Below are 25,172 nucleotides of genomic sequence, written 5' to 3'. Positions count from 1 at the left end.
GTGGGGGCCGGTACACAGCGTGGGACCTAAGGCAGGAGTCATTATACAGTGTGGAAGCTAAACACTATACAGTTTGAAGGCTGCTGTCGGGCCATCATACAGTGTAGGCCATCATACAGTGTGGGGACTACTATGGGGGCCTGTAAAGAGTTTGGGGCTACCGTGAGAGCACAAAGGAGACATTGTACTATGTAAGGGCACAGTGGTGGCATTACTATGTGATGCAGTATGAGGAGCATTGCATTTGTATCACACAGCAGGAGCAGTAATAGGGACACATACGGCAGCAGCGGCTCAGTATTGGGGTATCGGGTGCAGTAATAGGGACACATACGGCAGCAGCGGCTCAGTATAGGGGTATCAGGTGCAGTAATAGGGACACATACGGCAGCAGCGGCTCAGTATTGGGGTATCGGGCAGTAACAGGGACACATACGGCAGCAGCGGCTCAGTATTGGGGTATCAGGTACAGTAATAGGGACACATACGGCAGCAGCGGCTCAGTATTGGGGTATCAGGGGCAGTAATAGGGACACATACGGCAGCAGCGGCTCAGTATTGGGGTATCAGGGGCAGTAATAGGGACACATATACGGCAGCAGCGGCTCAGTATTGGGGTATCGGGCAGTAACAGGGACACATACGGCAGCAGCGGCTCAGTATTGGGGTATCAGGTACAGTAATAGGGACACATACGGCAGCAGCGGCTCAGTATTGGGGTATCAGGGGCAGTAATAGGGACACATACGGCAGCAGCGGCTCAGTATTGGGGTATCAGGTGCAGTAATAGGGACACATACGGCAGCAGCGGCTCAGTATTGGGGTATCAGCAGGATGAGGAGTTTGTGCAGGTTGGGAATAGATGGTGATGGGGCAGGAATATGAGATGTGAAATGTGTCTTTGTTGTATTCTCTGCAGCTGAGTCCTGGGTGGAAGAAGTCGCCATGTCGGTCTGGGCCAGATGGAAAAGTGAACGATTCCATCAGAAAGAACGTCAGTGGTAAGACACCATCTGTAACTGTGCAGTGATCACTTGTATGCTTTGTAGGACTGGTATCTACCCCTATGTGGTCACAATATGGTGGTAATATCAGTATTGGTCTTGTGGAGATTTTTTTTTTTTTGTTGAACCAGGATCATCTGATGAGGTTCTCCTACGTCCACTATTAGGGTGCATCACCATAGTTGTAATCAAAGGTTAGGGGCCCACTCAGATGTCTCGCCCCCCCTGGGCTGAATCCCTAGCTACGCCTCTGAGTAGAAGCATAACATCTGAAACACACCTCAAACTTCTTTAGAAGCTCCTTGTTCCTGGAGCCGTTTCTTTCTGAAGCAGAAGCATTTCTTTAGAGGATGTGGCTTCTTATAAATGGGACACAATCGACTAAGGTTTTTAACATTTTTGCCTTTGTTGCTCTTGTCTCGAGCTGATGTAAGTGTGGGAAGAACATCAGCCTTTTTCATTGACACTGGACCTCTGAGGTTTATGCTGTTAGAATGTGGGCTCTCATATCTAGAAGGAAATAAACCAGAGCCTCTGGGTTCTCCATAGGAAAAGATTGGATCAGTCTTATACTCTGCAATATTCCAAGTCATGGGACATGATAGCTCCAATTGCCTTGCAAAGACACTTATGACAATAATCTTTTGTCTTCACATACTGATCTCCTTCACTGCTGTGCTGTCACACACTCTCCGTGCAGTTTTTTTCAGTGTTTTATGGCTTTATCTCCCTATCTCTATGGCTTAGAAGTGAGGTGTGATGTTGTTTCTAGTGATGAGTGAATATACTCGTTGCTCGGGTGATCTCCGAGTATTTGTTTGTGTTCGGAGATATAGTTTTCATCGCCTCAGCTGAGTGATTTACAGCTATTAGCCAGCTTCATTACATGTGGGGATTCCCTAGCAGCCAGGCAACCCCCACATGTACTCAGCCTGGCTAATAGCTGTAAATCATTCAGCTGAGGCGATTAAAACTAAATCTCTGAACACTAACAAATACTTGGAGACCACCCGAGCGTGCTCGGGAAAACCCGAGCAACGAGTATACTCGCTCATCACTAGTCCTTTCACTATAGAGATTCACCACAAAATGGCTGCTACATTTCCTGCTTAGGCTTTTATACAGGCTGTCCCTTCACATTACCTGTACTATACCATGTGGTGTGATAGATGTAATGCACTACCGGGAAGCACACGTGGCCATATCTAAAGTTGTGTTAATCTTCTCTGGTGGATGTAATCTTTACATGTATAAAACTGTGACGGACAATTTTGCTGATTCAAGACAAGAGAAACACAAGCTGGACAAATTCCCAGCATTCATGAGTTCAATTTGTACCTAACTGATTCCCTCATATCAAGTCCTAGGCCAACAATAAAAATGTTGCCTTTCCTGTACTAATCTGATATGCTAATGATAAGAAATGAAAGACATATACTTGGTCCAATTATTATTTCTTTTACCCTTTGCCCTTATATGTAAAATTAATTTTTTATCTAGTTTGCACCAAAATCAACAGTTGAGGCATTTCTCTAATAAATTGGAAAATTATTTTAGGCAAATTTGAGAGTTTTTAAAAAAATAATTGTGCACAGCTACTTTACCGCAGGGGCGGGTTAGATGACTGGAGCAAAAAATATTATTATATTATTATTTATTAAACATTAACATCAACATTGTAGCTATAAAAATGAATTCTTTTATAAAGTTTGGATGTGAAAGTCAGATTTTTAAATGCAATTTTATATACATTTTGATGTTTTTTCATTTGAATCTATATTCCCGAATGGCACTTTTTAAATATACATTTTCAATTGATGTACAAAGGTTTTTTTTTTATTGCCTTGACGAGTTTTACTTAACGGAATTTTTGGGTATAAAACTGTAAACAGATATTTTTTTAAAGGCGAGGCGACCTACAATTCGTTTTCACTTTATGAAGTTCATCATTTGTGTGATATTTGAATAGTCTGCTCTAGTACAGGTGCAGAAATGCAATTTTTTTCTGTATCTTTCCCTTCAGCCATAAGAAATATTTGTTTTCTTCTGACCATCAGCAGACATTTCTACCACTCCATGCGTTGTTTTGAAGTTGTGCCAAGTTCAGCGTACACTGTGGAACATTTTGATTAATTTGACGCAAATTCAATTGGCATTTAAAAAAAGTTCACTCCAAAAAAGAGACTTCAAAAATTCCTCACGGGAAATTAGCCAATGCTGATCAATATGCTACATGCCACTTCCACTCTGGATTATTTGTCCTTCCTGCATTCCAAATTCTTGCTTTTAACTATCATCATTAATATGTTTCTATGGGATAATGTCAGCAACATTACTGCAGACAAAAACTCCCTAATTTACGTGCCATGTCCTCTATCTTGTTCTGTCAGCTTCTCTATATTGTTTTGTTTTGCATGTTGTGTACGTTCAGATTTTGGACCTTCCCATTTCAAGTATTTAACTGCTGGCATCTTACAGAGAGAAGCCTCAGAAAACAGGACATTTCCTGGAGAAAAAATCAGAAGGAAGAGAAGCAGTGAGTTGTATGTAGCTATGGATATGATATTTAATAGAATTGTATCGTACAATGCACTAGTTATTTATTTTATAGTTGTACTTTACGTTTTTTTGCATCTTTTTGGCATAAGGCACCAGGCATTATCTGTGCTGCTCTATTGTGCCACTGTAGAAAGTCATACATACATTGAGGAGGAAAATAGTTTGTTAACACGGTGCCATATGGGTTTCTATTATATTAAATAGATTTACATAAGAGCAGTGTAGAATTTTTTTTTATATACGGCTTTACCATTTAATTTGTTTGTTTTTGTATTATTATTACAATTATTATTCCACAATAGAGTAATATGGTCGTGTGCAATAAGGATCTCAGAATATTCCATTCCTCAGCAGCTAGCTTAAATATTTATTATTGATATTTATTATTTTACTGTCTTTTTATTTGAACTCTGACAATTATTATTTTTAAATTATTGTTTTATTATTTTTTATAATTAAAAAAGTTCAGTAATAGACTGATTGTCCTGCAGATTAAAATTATGTTTGCCATAACTTGTAAAACGATGCTCACTGCAAACAATCCCTGAATCTCCCATTCCAATGCTGACTTGTCAAATCCACATAGAAAGGAAAGAAAATGTGCGGCACTCACCCAGCTTGCGTGAAACTGAAGTCTTTAATAGTCCAATCAGCTGGCTACAGTCATTGCATGCAGTTTGGCAGAAAATGGTGAGGGTGCGGGGGGTGTGAGTGGGACGACGGCTGTTTCGCACAGTGTGTGCTTCTATGGGTCCATGTAGAAGCACAAACCGTGCGAAACGGCTGTCGTCCCACTCACACCCCCGTACCCTCACCGTTTTCTGCCAAACTACATGCAATGACTGTAACCAGCTGATTGGACTATTAAAGACTTCAGTTTCACGCAAGCTGGGTGAGTGCCGCACATTTTCTTTCCTTTCTATGTGGATTTGAAGATTGAATCATTCTATATACATATGCTGAGCACCAACCTACCAGTGGGGCGTGACGCCGCATGTCAATAGGTAAAAAAAAAAAAAAGGGTGTAAACTGAGAGAATAAAATCTCCTCTATTGTCGGCAGTATTCCTAGTGCCATTCAATCCACCAATGCTGACTTGTCCCCAAGAGGTTCTATATAAAAAAGGCAATAAATATTCACTCTGCTAAGTAGATTCTGAAAAGTCAGTATAACTGGACAGAGGGAATCTACAGCGTGGTCCTGCGCTAACATGATGCTCAGAGGAAGGAGCACCTGTGCACTCTGTCTTCCCGCGAAAACAGTGGCACCTACACAACTAGCGCATGATGACTCCGGTTTCATCCTGCAGAAGCTGGAGGTCCGGTTCCCGGCGATGGCAGTGAGTGCTCGTTGTACCAAGTGGGGTCCTGGATCCACGGATCGTCATACGGGGTGCAGCACAGTCTCTAACACCGGCGGAGCATGACTCAGCTCGGCAGTAATATGCGGGTGAGAAATGACACAGTTCTGCTTGAGTCACCTGGTCTGTCTTAGGCGGCATGCGGACAGTAACCACCGGCCTGGAGGGTCTGTAACTTGCAGACATGGGGGACAATGGGCACCCGGCAGAAGTCTGTCCACAGTCAGTGTAACTGGACACAGGGAATCTACAGCGTGGGCCTGCGCTAACACGATGCTCAGAGGAAGGCGCACCAACCTTCCCCTGCTGAACACTCTGTCTTCCCGCCAAGTCTCCTCTCTTTTTCCCGCGAGGAGGGATGAATTGAAAATGAGGGAAAAATTGCAGAAGGAGGTAGCACTTGGCAGAATGGCTGGACCTTTTGCTACGCCTCCGTTGCCTAATTTACATGTTTCCCCATTGGGAGTTGTTTTGAAAGGAATATGATAAGTTTAGATTGATACACTATTTGTCGTATCCGTCTGGGGAATCTGTTAATGATGCAATTAGCCCGGTTTAGTGTCAGTTTTGTATGTGCATTTTGGTAAAGCGGTGAAGCGGGTTCGTAGTCTGGGCCAGGGGTTTTTGATGGCGAGGACAAACATTGAGTCCGCATTCCGGCTGCTCCCGATGCACCCCGGGAGTTTTCATTTGCTAGGTTGTTTTTGGTATAAACAATTTTATGTGGATTGTTGTTTACCCATGTGGTTTTCAATTTCTTAGCTCTTTTCTGAAGGAGCAATCTGGTGTAGATTCAGTTTTACATTGTTTGGAAGATGTTTTTATGCATTGGACCAGCAAGGTTCCCAGTATGTTTGTAGCTTCTATGGACGTTAGAGCAGATAGCTCAGCGGTTCGGTATCCCTTTGGCACTCGAGAAAACTGAGGGCCCTTCAACTGTGTTGAGGTTTTTGGGAATTTAGATAGACTTGATGAGGATGGAATGCCGTTTACCGGCTGACAAGCTCATGGATTTAAAGGAGAGTGTGCAAAAAGCTTTGCGAGCTAAAAACTTCCAAACTGTCAGTTGCACATCCATAAACAGCAGACCGCCATGACACTTCGTGCTTTTACTCACCAACTCACTCACACTGAATGCACAAAAAGATTTGATTTTTTTATAAGCATTTTTTTCACATTTTGTTTCATTTGCAACATGCGTTTTTTTTCTGATGGTTTTCATGTTGTACAAATAAGCCTACAGAAAAAAAAAATGGCAGGAAAAGTCTGTACTCACAGCATGATACCTGAGTGTTGAATAAAATGTCAGAAAATGTGTCAAATGTGTCAAAAAAGTGTAATTTCCACAAAAATGATACCCCCTTGGAGTCATGGCAGTAATTTCATATAGACCATAAAGTGACATTTGAAAATTTGCAGGAAAAAAAAAGTTTAAATGAAAGCACCACAAACATGGAGGAAATTGAGTGTGTGTGTGTGTGTGTGAATCCTGCCTCACACTAGCTTCATTAGAAGCCCATTATTCAGCAGTCTGTCTTCATTATGCTCCTCACCTCCTCCTAGTGGCGGCTGAGAATAGACAGAATCATGTATATTACGGTATATCTACCTCTGATTAAAGGAGCGCTCCAGGCAAAGCTTATCAGTAGGGGTAGACCATGCTTAATAATATATCCTTGTATTACTCCTTTATTCAGCGCAAAAATGAACTTCACAAGTAGTGGTGATAGCTCGATGGGCTCTCTGGAGGATCTACAGAAGTTTCACAATCAGGACTATGAAATGTTAAAAGAGTTTCACCTGGAGAAGGACAACCTGTTCACCGATGAGTATTTCCCTGCAGACATGACCAGTATTGGTATATGTCTGAATAATGAGATTGATACTAACAATATAGAATGGAAAAGACCGAAGGTTAGTAATGTCTATATATGTCTAATATAATCATATAAACACATCTAAAAGCTTTTTTTGTAAGTCAAAAATCCCTTCAAATGTTAAAATTGTGTTTACCTGCAGACTCCACTATGGGGAGCACATTATTATTATCATGCAACTTTTTGTTGTTTTCAGCTTTGTATAAAAACATGGCGTTCTTAGCAGGTCATTCTTTTTAGGAGTTGGATTTAATTACAATTTTTGTTGTTTTGTGCAGGACATATGTAAGGAGCCGTGCTTCACTGTGGATGGAATCAGCCTATCTGACATTTTGCATAGTAAACGTGGTAAGACTGATTTCTCAAGACAGCTAACTCAGTGCAAGTATTTTGTTTGCGATCCTTTATGTAAATTCTCTGGCCAGGACAGGGTGGTTTGTTGGCGCCCTCCTATAACCCAGAATTGTGTGCACATGTTCTTCCAGACCCTGCTTAGGTTTACTGCCAGTAAAGTAGGACCTTGGCAGAATTAATATTTGGGGATTTTTTTGATGTGGCAGATTTTCTGCACATCTTAGAATTTTTTTCATTGTTTAGTAAAAATCTTCTTTAATAGCTTTGATCTTCCAGGCTATGGGGTGTTCACTGCCTAGAAAATAAGGCTGCCTCCGGTCTTCATTTAACAAAGATTTCTCCTCCCTTTCTCTTCAGAAGCCATGTGTGCGTATTCTTCCTGTTGTCTCTCCCTGTGGGGAAATCACCTTTACTGTGCGCTGGAGATGACTGGGACCAGAAGATACAGTGACTTTCTGGGTCCTGCGCACATCAAGATGGAAGAAGTGCCCACACAAGGGTGGAGCAATACAGAGGAGAGATGGCAGGCAGAATACGCAGGCGTGAGATTTCCGGTGGCGCACATGACGTCAAAGGGACATCTGAAGAGAAGGGGAGGAAGACTAGAGGCAGTGTTATCTTCTGGGAAGCATACACCCCATAACCTGGTAGGTTGAAGCTATAAAAGATGATTTTTACTAAACAAGGCATCATTCAGGAGGTATGCAGGTATGACGAATTTCAGCTGCATGCAACCTGTATGCCCATATTATTAACTCAAAAAAGCTCAAAAGGGATACAGATTTCCTTCAACCTGGGAATGATGGGGGTAGTACTTGATTCGTAGGTAAAGTAAGTTTTAAAATGTTTAGTTTTGTTCACATTTGCTCTTGGAGCCCATTGTTTTGCCACAGTCTGAACTCACTGGAGAATCCCCCAAATCTCAGGTCCAACAATGACTGTTCCTCTTGGTGCCAGTTTTGGCTCTATATGCTTTGATCTTTAGCTATTAGTTGGCTGAATACCCTTCTCGGCCATCGATGCATCCTGGTGATTACACTGAGTGCGAGCAGGATTGATTATCAGATTATTATCCATGTATTTCAAAGGTGATTGCTGGGTGCTATCTGCCATTGGATCCGTTACCTTGAAACCGGAAGTACTGGCAAAAATCATTCCTGAGAATCAAGGATTCGCCAAACGCTATGCTGGAATCTTCCACTTTAGAGTAAGATTTTCATGACTTCTTTCTTTTATAGTTTGCATGGGACACAAATTACTAGGAAAAAGGTTCAGACAAGTTAAAAAAAATAGAAAGAGTAATACTCATCCTTCTCGATCTCCCATATGATGGCATTCTTCACTGGTCTCCTTTTTCTGGCCTCATCTTGAAATGTGTGAATTGCCCTTTCATTCAATCTCTGACCAAAGTTGGCATCCACCTCAGACGTGATAATTTACGGATTGCTGAGGGACTCAATTCCTCTACTTGTCTATAACTGATTGTTAAGCGCTACACTTAGCTATGTCCATCAGTTAAACTGAATGGAGCATCCATGCATAGGGGTCATAGAACCCCCGTTTTTGTGCCCAAGAGGTGTGACCCACAGCAATCAGAAATCTTTTCCATGGATCTGTTCAGCAAAAGTGTTCACTACTAGTTTATATATTGCAGAAGATTAGCAATCTAATCAGACTCCCAGAAATGGCATGGGTCCAATATAACAAAAATCTAAATCCTAGTGAATGTCTAGTTATACCCATGTGAATTACAGGACAGTAAATGTATACTCCCGATACAATTTAGAAACAAACAAAAAATGGAGTTCCATATAATGTGGTAAAATCAAAATGCACAAATACTTTATTGCACATAATAGAAAAATACAAAAAATGACACAAAAATGTATATAAACTAGAATATAAACAAGGAAAAAGACCCTAGTAAAAAGCACATGGGTCCAAGGCATCAAAAAAATGTATATAGTAAATATAATCATGGTATTAGTACAAGGCACCCATCATGTATACAATTGAGAATTGATGTCAGCCACATATATTAAAAATGGAGTTAAATTCCATATAAGCCCATCACGTTAATCATCATACAATGAAACTGCACAGTACATAATAGATTTCCTAAGCTGCCTTAGTGACAGTGTGGCGCCCTCAAAAGGAAAAAGTATAATGCCCCTAATAGCAAAACTGCTTACCCAAGATGAAGAGGTGACTTGATGTCTGGGACCCCGGTCTGCCCCCTAACGCATGTTTCGCGTAAGCTTTATCAAAGAGGGAATCTCTTACTAGGGTCTTTTTCCTTGTTTATATTCTAGTTTATATACATTTTTGTGTCATTTTTTGTATTTTTCTATTTTGTGCAATAAAGTATTTGTTCATTTTGATTTTACCACATTGTATGGAACTTCATTTTTTGTTTCTAAATTGCAGAAGATTGCATCAGCCAGAGAAAGATCCCATGACTTCAGGAGTGGTCTGGGGAAGGCTTACCTATAATGCTTAGCAGCTATCACATCACATGATATAGAACAGCCAATCAGAAAGGACTACCATAGCCTGTATAAAAGCAGAGCCCGGGAATGCAGCAGCCAATTTGTGGTGAATCTGGATAGTGCGAGAACTTCACAGGTCACAGATTAGCCATAGGCACAGGGAGAGAAAACTTTAAAATAACAAATTCTACAGATAGTGTGTGAAAGCGCAACAGTTAAGAGGATTATTGTGTGATCAAAAGGCTTTCAGTTACTAGGAGATGTCAGAGTCTTACACACATCCTTTAAGAGCAATTTGAGTACTTGCAAATGGTTTCAAAGCAAATCAAATTTGTTTGAAAAATTCAGCAAAGTTGAATTGTAAATTTAATCTATACCAAAATCAGACTTTTGACTTGCAGCATGTCATTCATATTTATCAGCCTACAGGATCCCTGTAAATATTCAGAAAACATCCCTAAACTCAAGGAAAAGAGGAGATGAAGGAGTGAGGCGAGGCATGAAGCTTCATTTAGCTGAGAGGGGAGGGTGAGCATCTGATTGGAAGGGATGGAACCAAACTAAATTAACTGGAGGGCAACCAACACGGTCACCATCACAGCTGCCTCTCTAGCTGTCAACCAAGTCTAGTATGTCAATGACAGAACATCGGAAGTCTGACTATATAGACATGCACATTGTTATTCATGTAACCTTCTGGGGTTAAGTTACTAATAATGGAGAAAAAATAACAGTTACACTTTTTACTGTTTTTACCCCTAAATATCATCATGGCCGCTTTTCAGACATTGTTTAGACATCCAGAAAGTGTTCAATGTAGCTTGTTCTCCGTTTTTTGCTTTTCAGCTCTGGCACCTTGGAGAGTGGATGGATATAGTGATAGATGACAGGCTTCCATTCCTAGATGGAAAGTATTTGTCTGTGCAGCCATCCTGCGAAAATGAATTCTGGCCTTGCCTTCTGGAGAAAGCTTATGCAAAGTAATTATTCATCTTCTCATCAACCTGATACCTGAAGGTCTTTTATGAATTAAATGCACTACTACTCATGATGTGAGGTCACTTGAGGGTATCCTGGGCCAACTGAGGGTTCTCAGGGTTTTCTCAAAGAAAACGCGTTGCTTTGTCCTCTTGAGTGCTGTCCAGGAGCATTTATATGTTTTAACATAGAACAAATACATTTTGGATTTTATGTCAATGGAGCTCGAGCATCAAACTTTTTCCATGGTTGATTACGTCTTATCAGGACGGAGTTCCGTGCACCTCTATTAACTGAGGGTGAGTTGGCTATTTCTTTCTTTGTTTCTCAAAGAACTACCGAGTCTTCAAAAACTGTATTTCTTAGCATTCAGATATTTTTATTGAGGGCTGTACTTAGGTCTTCTTGACCAAGGCTCTTGGGGAATCCATTGTATTGACATGGCTCCATGTAAGGCCTCATGCATACAACATGTAGAGTGGCTGCAAAACCATATTACTGACCAGGAGGTAGTCCAAGTGTCATTTCCAGGCATCACACTCACAATACATCTAGAGAAGAACGTCATAATGATATGTTCAGATGTGAATTACTGCAGATTAAGTCAATATGAAGCAAGTAATAGACAAAAAACAACTTGTTTTTTAGGTTTCTGGGATCATATGAAAAATTACATTTGGCAGATCCATCAGAGACCTTCGTGAATCTGACTGGTGGGCTGACCATAACACTTGATCTGAAGAGCAGCAAGGTCAACACTTATTGGAACATGATTAGTTTGGCTAGTCGAGACACAATGATGGCCTGTATAAGTGACAAGCAGGTAATGGAAAGTGGGTTTGGCTGTAAAGAGGTAGATGAATGCTGAGCTCGGACTATAGACATGCATTTTGCAGCTTTTTATGCAATTTCTTTTGTTTTCTTTTTTCAGTAAAGGGAAAGTTCTCTAACATAATTTTCTCAATTTTATAAATCTGTTTTATCTGTTTTCTAGAATCATTCAAGGAAGAATCAAACTTTAAGTCCGGTAAGATCCATTGCCTCATTCCATATACTAGCATCGCATGTACTTCATCTCTCCTGTAGTGGCACTGCAGGGTAAATAATCTCTCTGGATCGGGCAGAATGAGACCCTGTGATCAGTTTATTAGACCACATTCACATGTTCAGTATTTGGTCAGTATTTTATATCAGTATTTGTAAGCCAAAACCAGAAGTGTAACAATCAGAGGAAAAGTATAACATAGACACGTCACCACTTCAGTATTTTTTACCTACTCCTGGTTTTGGCTTAGAAATTCAGATGTAAAATACTGAACAAATACTGAACATGTGAATGTGGTCTAACAAGGTCTTATTCTGCCCGATCCAGAGAGATCCACTGATAGAAATGTGATCATATCCTTGCAAAACTCCTTCCTCTTCTAGAAGTGTGTTATTACGTGTGAACATGACCTTAAGAGACCCTTCGAAACCAATGGAATTATCCTAAGCAGATAACCCCTTGACTTGTAATTTTTTTCTTTCCTTACTTCTTCTATAGTTTATTTTGATTGGTTAAGATGTAATTTCAACTCTACTAATGATGTAAATCTGTTTCTCACAGAGGTTCAACCCAAGCAACTGGAGAAACATCTTCAAGAAAGTAAGCAGACAACCCAACTATATGACAATCAAAGATGAACTTGAAGCTTCTGTGTTCAATGCAAAATCTATGGGTCACACCTGCCACAAACCTTGTTATGTGTTAGAGGGTACTTATTAAGAAACTGCCCCAGTCACAGACATCTCCTCAGTAATAACATTACATGAGTGGACAAGTTATTACCCCCCCAAATGTTCAGTACACTCCTGTCCTGAAATTCTCTGTGTTACTAATAATCCTGCTTCTTCTAAGAAACCAGTTCAACATTTTACACATATAAATTAAAGAGGTTGTCCACTACAATAAATAATGTCCCCATTGATTTGAACAGTGGAAAGAAGTATTTTTGTAAATACCTTTTGTTGCCATTATTGCCTATGAGTGGCGCTATTGCTGACTGCTCACTGGGCATTACGTGACTCTGGCTGCAGCCTGCTAGGACATCTGCTGATGTCATGTAAAGTTGCAGGAACCCAGAGGCATGACCCAGAGGCACGCACCCCCTGAGTGACTGGGCTGTGGGCGGTGTATCGCCGCACGTCACAGCCCAGCATCCAGCACCCGCTTGCGGCCAATGAAGGCAGAGGAGAGAAGGAAAGCGTACTCTGGATGCTGGGCTGTGACGTGCACTATTTTGGGCCCACTATACTGTATGGAGCACTATGTGAGGCTCATTATACTCTATGGAGCACTCTGTGGGGCCATTATACTGTATGGAGCTCTATGTGGGGCCGTTAAACTGTATGGAGCACTAAGTGGGGCCCTTTCTACTATACAGAACACTATATGGGGCTCATTATACTGTATGGAGCACTATGTGGGGTCATTATACTGTATGGAGCACTATGTGGGGCTTTTTATACTGTATGGAGTACTATGTGAGGCCATTATACTGTATGAAGCACTATATAATGCCATTATACTGTATTGAGCACTATATGGGGCCCATTATACTGTATGAAGGACTGTGTTGTCCTATTATACTGTATGTAGCACTTTGTGGGGTCCATTATACTGTATTGAGCACTTTATACTGTATTGAGCACTATATGGGACACATTATACTGCATGGAGCCCTATGTGGGGTCATTTTACTGTATGGAGCCCTATTTGGGGCCATTTTACTATACAGAGTCCTTTGTTGGGCCATTTTACTGTACAGAGCCCCATGTGGACCTATTATACTGTATCTGTAATTATACTGTATGGAACAGTGTATTGTGGCCAATACACTGTATGGAACACTATGTGGGGTTATTATACTGTAATGTGGGACCATTATACTGTATGGTAGGCAATGCAGTGCCCTGTAATACTGTATGGAGTACTATGTGGAGCCCATTATACTGTATGGAGCACTTTTTGTGGCCATTATACTGTATGGAGGACTATGTGGACATTATAATGTATGGAGTGCTGTTTGGGATTACAGTTGGAGAATCATACTGTGATGGGGTCACCATTATTTGTTGGTAGTTTTGAAGGGTGTACAGTAGGGTATGGTATTGTGTGTGTGGAGGGTACTGTGGGGGTATCATACCGTGTTTAGGGGGGCACTTTTGTTTGCATCATATTTTATTATCTGTATTATCCAAACATAGCATACTTTATTATATGGCAATATTTTGTTTCTAACATCTATTAATTAAAATGTACTATGTTCGTGGGACAACTCCTTTAAATTTGTTTCCATATGAAAAAAATTATAGTTATATTTGATGATAAGGAATAACTTCCTCAACTGTAGAGATTTTTTTAATAAATGTCAAGGTTTGCGTTTGATATCCTTGCTTCAGAGCAAACATGTACTTGAAAGAACCTGTCTTCTGGGGGCTCGTGGACTTGCACTGCAATTTACTTATTTTTCCCTGAGACCCAGATGGGGGTCTGCTCCACGCAAAGTTTAACAGTAATAAGCATACAGTACACGTGAACTTGGGCTCATGATGGACTCTGGTACTCAGGTTGGTCCTATGCTCGTGCCTGTCCTGGTAAAGTTAGTTATGTGAGAGAAAATAAGGATTAAACTGAAGTATTTCACATAATCAATACTACTCTAACATGTCTCTGTCCTTTCTGTTCCTAATAGAAACTCCCACAAAATGAACTCAAGGACAAGGGCCTTGTGGAGGTAAAAAAAATGAAGAATCGATAAATGCTAATTACTTTATTCTTATAAAAGCTGTGAAATTATATTGTCTTTTTTCAAGATTTACCAAATCTGCTCCACTTTCTAATTTATATATTCTGGCGCTATATTATCAATAGCTTCAGAAGTTTACACCCCTTAAATAGTTATGTTATTGTCATCGTACTCCTCCCAGAATATCCCAGTCTCATTTAAGGGTTGAAGCTCTCTCTCAGTTACCTCAGATATAATGGAAGTGACTCTATCTCTCATGCCTCAGATAGAATGGAAGTGACTCTATCTCTCATGCCTCAGATAGAATGGAGAAGGCTCTCTCTCTCTCTCTTGTGTCTCAGATAAACAGAGGAGGCTCTATCTCTCTCTTGTACCTCAGATATAATGGAAAATGCTTAATCTCTCTCTCCTACCTCATGTATAATGGAGGAGGCTCTGTTTCTTGTACCTTAGATATAATGAAGGAGGCTCTATCTCTCTTGTACTTCAGATATAATGGAGGAGGCTCTATCTCTCTCTCTCTTGTACCTCAGATACATGGCAGAGGTTCTAATTCATTATTTTACCTCAGATATAATGGAGGAGGCTCTATCTGTCTCTTTTACATCAGATACATGGCAGAGGTTCTAATTCCTTATTTTACCTCAGATATAATGGATGAGGCACTCTCCCTTCTACCTCAGATATAATGGCGGAGCCTCTATCTCAGTCTTGTACCTCAGGTAGATAGCGGAGCCTCTATGTCTTTCTTGTGCCTCATATATAATGGAGGGGCACTATCTTTCTCTTTTCCCTCAGATTTAATGGAGGAGGCTCTATCTCTAGCTCTCTCATCTACTCAGATACAGGGAGGAGGCTCTATCTCTATCTCTCTCGTACCTCAGATATAATGGCGGAGCCTCTATCTCAGTCTTGTACCTTAGGTACATAGCCGAGTCTCTATCTCTTTCTTGTACCTCATATATAATGGAGGGGACACTATATTTCTCTTTTCCCTCAGATGTAATGGAGGAGGCTCTATCTCTATCTCTCTCATACCTCAGATATAATGGCGGAGCCTCTATCTCAGTCTTGTACCTCAGGTAGATAGCGGTGCCTCTATCTCTTTCTTGTACCTCATATATAATGGAGGGGGCACTATCTTTCTCTTTTCCTTCAGATATAATGGAGGAGGCTCTATCTGTCTCTTGTACCTCAGATGCATGGCGGAGGTTCTATGTCTCTGTTCTACCTCAGATATAATGGATGAGACTATTTCTCTCTTGTACCTGAGATATAATGGAGGAGGCTCTATATCTCTCTTGTACCTCAGATACAATGGCTGAGGTTCTATCTCTCTCTTGTACCTCAGATATAATGGCGGAGCCTCTATCTCAGTCTTGTACCTCAGGTAGATAGCGGAGCCTCTATGTCTTTCTTGTGCCTCATATATAATGGAGGTGTACTATCTTTCTCTTTTCCCTCAGATTTAATGGAGGAGGCTCTATCTCTAGCTCTCTCATCTACTCAGATACAGGGAGGAGGCTCTATCTCTATCTCTCTCATACCTCAGATATAATGGCGGAGCCTCTATCTCAGTCTTGTACCTCAGGTAGATAGCGATGCCTCTATCTCTTTCTTGTACCTCATATATAATGGAGGGGGCACTATCTTTCTCTTTTCCTTCAGATATAATGGAGGAGGCTCTATCTGTCTCTTGTACCTCAGATGCATGGCGGAGGTTCTATGTCTCTGTTCTACCTCAGATATAATGGATGAGACTATTTCTCTCTTGTAACTGAGATATAATGGAAGAGGCTCTATATCTCTCTTGTACCTCAGATATAATGGCTGAGGTTCTATCTCTCTCTTGTACCTCAGATATAATGGCGGAGCCTCTATCTCAGTCTTGTACCTCAGGTAGATAGCGGTGCCTCTATCTCTTTCTTGTGCCTCATATATAATGGAGGAGGCTCTATCTCTCTCTTCTACCTCAGATACAGGGAGGAGGCTCTATCTCTCTCATACCTCAGATATAATGTCGGAGCCTCTATCTCAGTCTTGTACCTCAGGTACATAGCCGAGCCTCTATCTCTTTCTTGTACCTCATATATAATGGAGGGGGCACTATCTTTCTCTTTTCCCTCAGATGTAATGGAGGAGGCTCTATCTCTCTCATACCTCAGATATAATGGCGGAGCCTCTATCTCAGTCTTGTACCTCAGATACATAGCCGAGCCTCTATCTCTTTCTTGTACCTCATATATAATGGAGGGGGCACTATCTTTCTCTTTTCCCTCAGATATAATGGAGGAGGCTCTATCTCTCTCTTCTACCTCAGATACATGGAGGATGGTCTATGTCTATTTCTCTCGTACCTCAGATATAATGGCTGAAGTTCAATCTCTCTTTTGTACCTCATATATAATGGAGGGGGCTGTATGTCCCTCTCATAAAACTTCATGTACAATAAGACCACCAAAATATGGCTAGTTGCGAAGAAAGGAAAATGGTGCAGCTTTGAAATGGTAAAAAAGTGCAACATCTGTAAAATAATGTGTTATTTATTATACTAATATCTCATGTGGTAGAGAGGCCTATGGATCCCATTAATCACTAGGGCCCGGGTACAGCTGTTACATCTGCAGCCCCAGAAGTTTTGCTTCTGATGATCTTTCTAGAGACATATCCCCTGATGTACGTGGAGCTTAATGAGTTCCTATCTACTACTAGTGACACTGGCCCATGAAAGCCCAAGGGGCCCTGCTCTGGCATGTACTTGGATTTTCCTGGTGCTAGTCCAGTTCAGTTTTTGACTGGAAATTGGGATGAAATATTTAACATAAGCAAAACTTTCCCAGTGTGTGACTCTCCTGTCTGTTCCCACCAGAAACTCGAGGAAAATGTCCTCCAGGACAACGGCCTTGTGGAGAATCATGCCTATACTATATACACATGTGCAGAGGTAAATAAAGATGATGTGATAATAAATCATATTGTTCTGTATTGGATAACACATTTGGTAAATGGAAACCATCAACAAGCAGGTTGGCTGCTGACAGATCCTCATATTAATAGCCCCATTTCATGTGACTGGCAGGTAGTCAGTCAATGTTGATCACAGTGTTGACAGTAGAAGGAGCCTCTTTTTGTCCCGTTACTTTAAACCCCGGAATCGTTATTGGGAAGAAAATATTTTATAGTTTCAAAAGCCCCGATGAAGACCCAGGGCCGATCTCTTGGGGCGATTCTGTAGGAAAGGATCCCGGTCATCGGGAATATGGCCAGATGACAGTTCATGTATAGAGGATTGGTTACAGGAAGTCTCTGGTGCTGATCATAGTACTAAATGGATACCTGAAAATTGCAGATCCATTAACAGCAACTTGTTGATGGTTTTCAGATTTTATTTTAGAGATAGTGTAAAGCCCATATATTGGAAAACAGAGCTTTGCTTTAAGTTTTTACATGCTACATGGGCAAAACTTGTCACTGACCCAATGGATGTAATGGACCCAGGACTGATAGTTATGAAGTTCTTATCACAGATGGTTTACTAGAAGCTGATGGAAAGAACAAATATCAGGATTCAGGACCACAGTAATGACACCACATGTACTTCACTGAAACCACAAAAGCTTTACTGACCTTTCCAAGACTTAGTGACACCACAAGGACTTTACTGAAGCATCAATGCCCATGGTGACCACACAAAGACTACACTGGCCCCTCAATGACCTCTGTATCCCCACAAAATCTTTACTGACACCTCAAAGGCCTTAGTGACTCCACAGTGATTTTGCTAACCTCTCAATGACCTTAGTGACCCCAAAAGGACTGTACTGACCCCTCAATGATCTCAATCACCCCAGAAGGACTTTACTGACACCTCAAAGTCCTTAGTGACCCCACAGTGATTTTCTAACCTCTCAATGGCCTTAGTGACCCCACAAGCACTTTACTGACACATCAATGGTCTTATTGATCCCACAAAGACTGTACTGACTATCAATGTGTTTAGTGACCCCTACAAGGACTTTATTGACATCCCAAAGGCCTTAGTGACTCCACAGTGATTTTGCTAACCTCTCAATGACCTTAGTGACCCCAAAAGGACTGTACTGACCCCTCAATGATCTCAATTACCCCAGAAGGACTTTACTGACACCTCAAAGTCCTTAGGTCTTATAAATTCTAGTTTTTGTCACTAACACTGGACCAGAACCAAAAAGAGAGTCTGCAGATCCCTTGGTTCCTGGAGTGATCACTTCATTACTTATCTATCCTTTTTTTACTTCCTTTTAAGCACACTTCGGGAGCAAATATATGGGCTGACTAATTGCAATTCAAGAAGCCAAACATTTTAAGAACATTTTGTAGAAAGTTCAGGGACAAAAATATTAATGGATTGGTTGTTGAAATCTAATGTGGTATGCAACTCTTTTCAGCACCACGCACCAAGAACTAGTGCTATGGTGTGATGGGGGGCATAATTAGCTAATCACTGATTTGTAAGTTCTAATCATAATTACCATCTTTTTCTGCCCTCTTGATGCAACATACAATTTATAAATTCATCCTGTTGTGAAAAAATGATGAAGTAATGTTTAAGTCTTATCTCAGGTTCCCGTTGGGAAGGAAGTTGTGAGACTTATAAGATTATGGAATCCGTGGGGGACTGGAGAATGGAAAGGGGACTGGAACGACAGGTAACTTATACCTGGCAAAGTTTACTAACACAATTCACAAGGAAGCATGGTGTTGCAATGTTTTTGTATCAATAGTGTCATAAGATGTATTCAAATGGTGTGTAAAATGCTCCAAATTAATCAAATTGTTGAACATAGTATAAATAGTACAACTCATGTATAAAATTGTATACAGTGTTTGGATGTGTTAAATATGCTTATTTTCACACATTTATTTAATCAAGACTATTCACCAGGTGCATTACTCTTAAAGAAAAATGTCATGATATTCTCATAAAAAAGGTAGTGGTTTGTCCACAGAAAAACCACATTGCAGCAAAACATAAAATAGATGAAATAGTTACGAACAGATTGTCCATGTGTAGATATCAGCGTTTGTTACTCATCTTTCCCAAAGTTCTGAATGGTAAAAGCCGTCTGTGTGTGTGAAATCTGAAGGTCATCATGTCTACCAGCTACCAGCTCTTGCTTCCTTATCTGATGTCCATGGAGAATGATGGTGAAGGCAGGAGGTGACAGCCCCCACGTGACAAAAAGCCCCCACACCCTCCTAGGAGACGTTTATATATGTGTCCTACAGACCACGTGTTGCCCTTTATATGGAGTTGACTTATACTCTGAGCTTCATGCACAGAAATAGCCCTTTGTAATGTCAGCAAGAAGCAATGTGCTCAGTACAGGATTGAATAAGAATAATTCAATTAATAATTAATATTTAACAATTCCCCCTTTTGAGGGTGACAGACATTGATTGGAACCCTCAAATGAAACATATTAATAAGATCTTCTTTCTTCTTTTCTTCTTCTTTGGCAAAATAATTTAATGTTCATAATAATATAAATAATAATTATAATATTGTTATACGTACTCAATAATATAATGATATGTAAATTCATGTTATGGTAAGCCGTGACTAATATTCATATAAAATATATATAATTATACTTCCCTATATCTACTTGAAGCATCTCAGGTCTGATCATCATCTGATGTCATCTGGTCTTCATGTTGATGTCTTCTTCTTGGTTCTTTTAAAACAATCTTTATTATAATTCTTTTGAAACTGTGTGTCATGTGTCAATCAAAGTCCATAAACTCAAATGTTGATAAGAAAACAAAGTTCATAGATGAAATGTAGCTTTAATATCTGTGCAGTGTCACCTTTAGAGACCTGGACTTACATTGGCTCGCCTTGGATCTGGAATCCTTCCATATCATCCGCATTGGTCTCAGAACAGGTGTGACGTCTTTGGTCGGCACAGCAAGGGTTATATTGACTCTTCCCTGCTAAACATAGCACCATAACCAGTCCTTAGTGGACAGGACACATGTCAGGGTTGTAGCGTCCTGACAATTACCTGATTGTTCACCAGCTTTCATGGAAGTCTTATAGGTGATAGGAAACCACTGGAACATAATAAAACATAATAACACCGTTCATCTTAGCAACATTGGATCATTGTCCTCTCCAATTGTTGTCAGTTTAGATACTGTAATCATAATTGTCAGTGATGGATGCTGCCATTGACACAGTCTATTATTACTCAGAAATCATAGCATTGTTACCTTGTGGAACATCTGGATAACGCTTTTTCTTCTTGCAACTTTTAAGAATGAATTGAATTTAGAAATATAAAAAGTCTTTATTAACGTCTTCAGTATCTTGATTGAAGTCTTCATTCCCTATTCTATACCAAAACTGGTAATTTTCCTAACTTATAATATCATAGCTTACCATAGCAATCAATAATATCCATATAATTATTATCAGAATATTAATATGGATTTCATATTTGGAAAAAATAAAATAATAAAAAGTGATAATAATAATACATGATAATTAGTGTTGAGCGATACTTTCCGATATCGGAAAGTATCGGTATCGGAAAGTATCGGCCGATACCGTCACAGTATCGGAATCCAATCCGATACCGATACCCGATCCCAATGCAAGTCAATGGGACTCATGTATCGGACGGTATTCCTGATGGTTCCCAGGGTCTGAAGGAGAGGAAACTCTCCTTCAGGCCCTGGGAACCATATAAATGTGTAAAAGAAAGAATTAAAATAAAAAATATCGCTATACTCACCTGTCCGACGCAGCCGGGACTTCAGCGAGGGAACCGGCAGCGTTGTTTGTTTAAAATTCGCGCTATTACTTGGTTACGTGAATTCCCGGCTTGTGATTGGTCAGGTCGGCCATGTTGCCGGGACGCGGACCAATCACAGCAAGCCGTGACGAAATTACGTCACGGCTTGCTGTGATTGGTCCGCGTCCCGGCAATATGGCCGCCCTGACCAATCACAAGCCGTGACGTCACGGGAGGCTGGACACGCGCTCATTTTAAAATGGGCGCGTGTCCAGCCTCCCGTGACGTCACGGCTTGTGATTGGTTGCGGCGCGGTCAACCAATCACAAGCCGGGAGGCTGGACGCGCTCATTTTAAAATGGGCGCGTGTCCAGCCTCCCGTGACGTCACGGCTTGTGATTGGTCAGGGCGGCCATATTGCCGGGACGCGGACCAATCACAGCAAGCCGTGACGTAATTTCGTCACGGCTTGCTGTGATTGGTCCGCGTCCCGGCAACATGGCCGACCTGACCAATCACAAGCCGGGAATTCACGTAACCAAGTAATAGCGCGAATTTTAAACAAACAACGCTGCCGGTTCCCTCGCTGAAGTCCCGGCTGCGTCGGAGAGGTGAGGATAGCGATATTTTTTATTTTAATTCTCTCTTTTACACATTTTAACATTAATGTTGTTGCGATACCCGATATCCGATACCACAAGAGTATCGGAATCCCGGTATCGGAATTCCGATACAGCAAGTATCGGCCGATACCCGATACTTGCAGCATCGGAATGCTCAACACTAATGATAATACATTATTAACCATATTCTTCATGTGATAGGACATTTTTATGTCATAGGTGTAATTTATTTTTGAACCCATAGATGTCAGTGTGTTTTATTATGTAACAAGTGTTTTCCATATTTATTACTAAAACTTTATTAATAAACTATATTTATTAGATCAATAATGTGTAAGAATGTGTAGCCATGAACCAAAATAAGAATATATATATATATATATATATTATAAATGAATGAATGAGTGAAAGAATTGTTGTATTTAACTCAGAATTGAAACATTTCTTATATAATGAAACCATATGATCACTATATTTGATAAAGCAATAGCCATGTATTAGACATCACTTTATTAAATATTGATTTTTTTTTTGGAGTAAAAAATTAAAAATAAGAATAAAAATTGAAGAAAAAATGAAAAATGGAAAATAAAAATGAGAATAAAAATAAAAATAAGGCCTTATATGTTGATGATAAATGCAGAGGTTATGTCTCAATAACACATTCCCTTAATATTTTCATCATTTAAATGTTTTCATAACCTTGGATTACCAAAATATTGAAATTATGCAGCTTTGCATATAATATCCTTCATTGGAGAAAAAAATGACTTTTATAATACTTAATGTTATTATACCCAATAGTACGTTATTAATATTTCTTCTTTATTAAAATATGTGAAGAGGTATTGATGAAATGTAATGATGTAATCTGGATCAAAAACACATTTCCCCCTTAATACCAAAAAATATTATTTTATGAAAAAAATAATTTGTAAAAACCAAAATTAAAAATAATTAATTTTATAACTGTCATGTCAGCTTGTGCCATATCTTTGTTTGAAGATGTGTATCCATCTATGTAACTAAAAAACACTGAATATAAAAAAACTATAATTTGGAAAAATTATTCTAAATGTAGATTTTCTTGATAAACCATATTGATGTGTGATTGCATTTATTCACTATTAACTATATCAAGAAATAATAATTACTAAAGAAATATAGAAATATATGTTGAGTAAATAATATATATAATACCATGAGGCTGAGAGAGACCTGTACATACTGTACATACATTCCACACTATAGTCACTCTTACATTAACTTCACTCTTAGCAGCTGCTCATACGCTCATCTGTCATCTGTCACTCAGACTGTGACACACATAGAAGTTCACAATACATATTTCACATACAAAGAATAAGAATACATGTATATTAACCCAAAATTTTATCCTAATTATTAATGCACATTGTAAACTATTAAATTTAATATTCTAATATTTTTTGAATATTCCCCAAATATTATCTAACACTATCTACAATTACGCTATGTTCTAACCTATGGATAGGACTCATCCATAAAAAAACTTGAGCATTTGTTCCACAGCTATTCCTGGTACAAGGCCTGCAACTGAATCCATTCTAAAGCTTCTTCTTACAGCTCTAAATTAAAACAGGAGTGTGACATGTCATGCCATGCAGTGGAGAAAAAAAACAAGTTTTAAATTATGTTACAGAAAAATTACAGTACACAAATTTTAGATTGTTAGTTATATATTATTTATTTTCTTAAGTGTTAAATATATAAAATCATGCAGTTATTATAACTTCCTGTGTAAATAAAAACATAAATTCATGTAAGAATTTTTTTGTCCAATTCCTGCTTTGAAATGAAACCTCTAAGGAAAAATAAAAGATAAGATTAATTTCATATTTATTCAGAAACAAAATAATTTAAATATGTTATACATATGTATATATTTAATAAATGTATTTAATGTAATTCTAAATATTATTACTGGATTAAATTCTAATTTCACTATACATATAAAAATACAGTTAATATAATCTCTTCTTATACGAATATGCTACAGTATTTACTGTATACTATATTAATATATATATATATGTAGAATTATATTGTTTTCAAATAATTTTTATTATTAAACATTATACAGAGAAATGTCAAATACATGAAGAAATATACATTTTATAAAGGTAAGGGAAATGGTGGGATAAGGGAGGGGAGGAGGGGAGGGAGAGGGAAGGGTAAAGGGAAGTAAACCAAGGAAAAAACTGGAGAACTTTAATTCCAATATTATTTTCCAAGATGGGATAAGAAGTAAAACCATAACTTCCATTATAAGTAAATACAATCTCAGACATCGCCAACAGGGAATGTAGAAAACCCAAGAACCCACTTAGAAGTTGGTATAACAAATTAGCAATAGAGGAGATACCTAAAAAAAGAAAATCAAATGACCCAATAACAACAGATAAGTCAAAAGACAATCTATGTTTGAGGAAACATAGCATTCCACCTGTCCCATTTTAAACCGTACTTGGATAAGTTTCCGTTTACGACTGCAAATCTGCGTTCCAATGAATTATGGAGATAGAGCCTGTCGACAATGTCAGAGAGTCCCGGCACCATTTTATTCTTCCAATAGAGGGCAATCAGATTTTTTGTAACTAAAAATATGTGTACAATCACATATCTTAGGGAAGGGTGTATACAGTCCAGGTCAATAGAGAGCAAGGCAGATTGAGGGGTGAGAGAAAAATTTTTATTGAGGATTTTATTAATGTAGATGGATATCTGTGTCCAGAGGGGTTTAATTTTTGGACAGCTCCAAAATAAGTGCAGCAAACTACCTGGAAACCCACATTCTCTCCAACAGAGAGGGGAATGTGCGTTATTAAAGTGAGACAGCCTTACCGGAGTCAGATACCATCTAGTCAATAACTTGAAGAAGGATTCATGGAGTGTAAGTGATATATTAGATGTGTAGGTATTGATTATAGCTCTTTCCCAATGCTCTTTACTGATAGGCATTCTCAGATCCTTTTCCCAGCGGTTGAAATAGGAATGTTTAGTAAAAGAAGTATCGTTGTTAAAATAATTGTAAAGATACTTAGTACTCCAAAACAACTTATGGTCAATATTATTCAGGAGTAAGGTTGCTATTTCTGCTTTGGAATATGGCCCCTTTATGAATTTATTAATTTGTTCTTTTAGCATAATATATGCCATGAAATCCGAAGACGGAAGATTGAATTTTGTTTTTAATTTTTCAAAGGTAGTAAAGTTACCGTCATATAAGTCTTTGACTTTCTTGATACCCAGTCCTGGCCAGTTCGCTGGTAACTGGGAATCATAGAGGTCTGTAAGAAGTTTGAGTGGAAAGTTGTATAAA

At 39.3% G+C, this 25,172-nt stretch overlaps 1 protein-coding gene across 3 annotated transcripts in view; it reads left to right on the top strand.

Moving 5' to 3' along the window:
• Positions 1-3,460: 3,460 nt before the first annotated feature.
• Positions 3,461-25,172, top strand: part of LOC143809037 (calpain-13-like) — a 58,698-nt gene continuing 36,986 nt past the window's right edge. Inside the window, exons 1-11 of one of the 3 annotated variants that reach the window (XM_077292204.1) lie at positions 3,461-3,540; positions 6,621-6,837; positions 7,079-7,148; positions 8,243-8,361; positions 10,490-10,623; positions 11,270-11,444; positions 11,616-11,648; positions 12,228-12,266; positions 14,356-14,397; positions 17,279-17,353; positions 19,012-19,097. In XM_077292204.1, the coding sequence (XP_077148319.1) occupies positions 6,628-6,837; positions 7,079-7,148; positions 8,243-8,361; positions 10,490-10,623; positions 11,270-11,444; positions 11,616-11,648; positions 12,228-12,266; positions 14,356-14,397; positions 17,279-17,353; positions 19,012-19,097 (983 nt within the window). In that variant the 5' untranslated portion in view covers positions 3,461-3,540; positions 6,621-6,627. Of the gene's footprint in view, positions 3,548-4,872; positions 5,013-6,620; positions 6,838-7,078; positions 7,149-8,242; positions 8,362-10,489; positions 10,624-11,269; positions 11,445-11,615; positions 11,649-12,227; positions 12,267-14,355; positions 14,398-17,278; positions 17,354-19,011; positions 19,098-25,172 lie in introns of those variants that run through there. The other 2 variants (XM_077292202.1, XM_077292203.1) reach the window with 2 other exon arrangements.

This window comes from Ranitomeya variabilis, chromosome 2 (genome assembly GCF_051348905.1).
Source record: "Ranitomeya variabilis isolate aRanVar5 chromosome 2, aRanVar5.hap1, whole genome shotgun sequence".
Taxonomy (NCBI): Eukaryota; Metazoa; Chordata; class Amphibia; order Anura; family Dendrobatidae; genus Ranitomeya; species Ranitomeya variabilis.
Note: the sequence above shows the minus strand (reverse complement) of the source record. Positions and strands in the feature narration are given on the sequence as shown.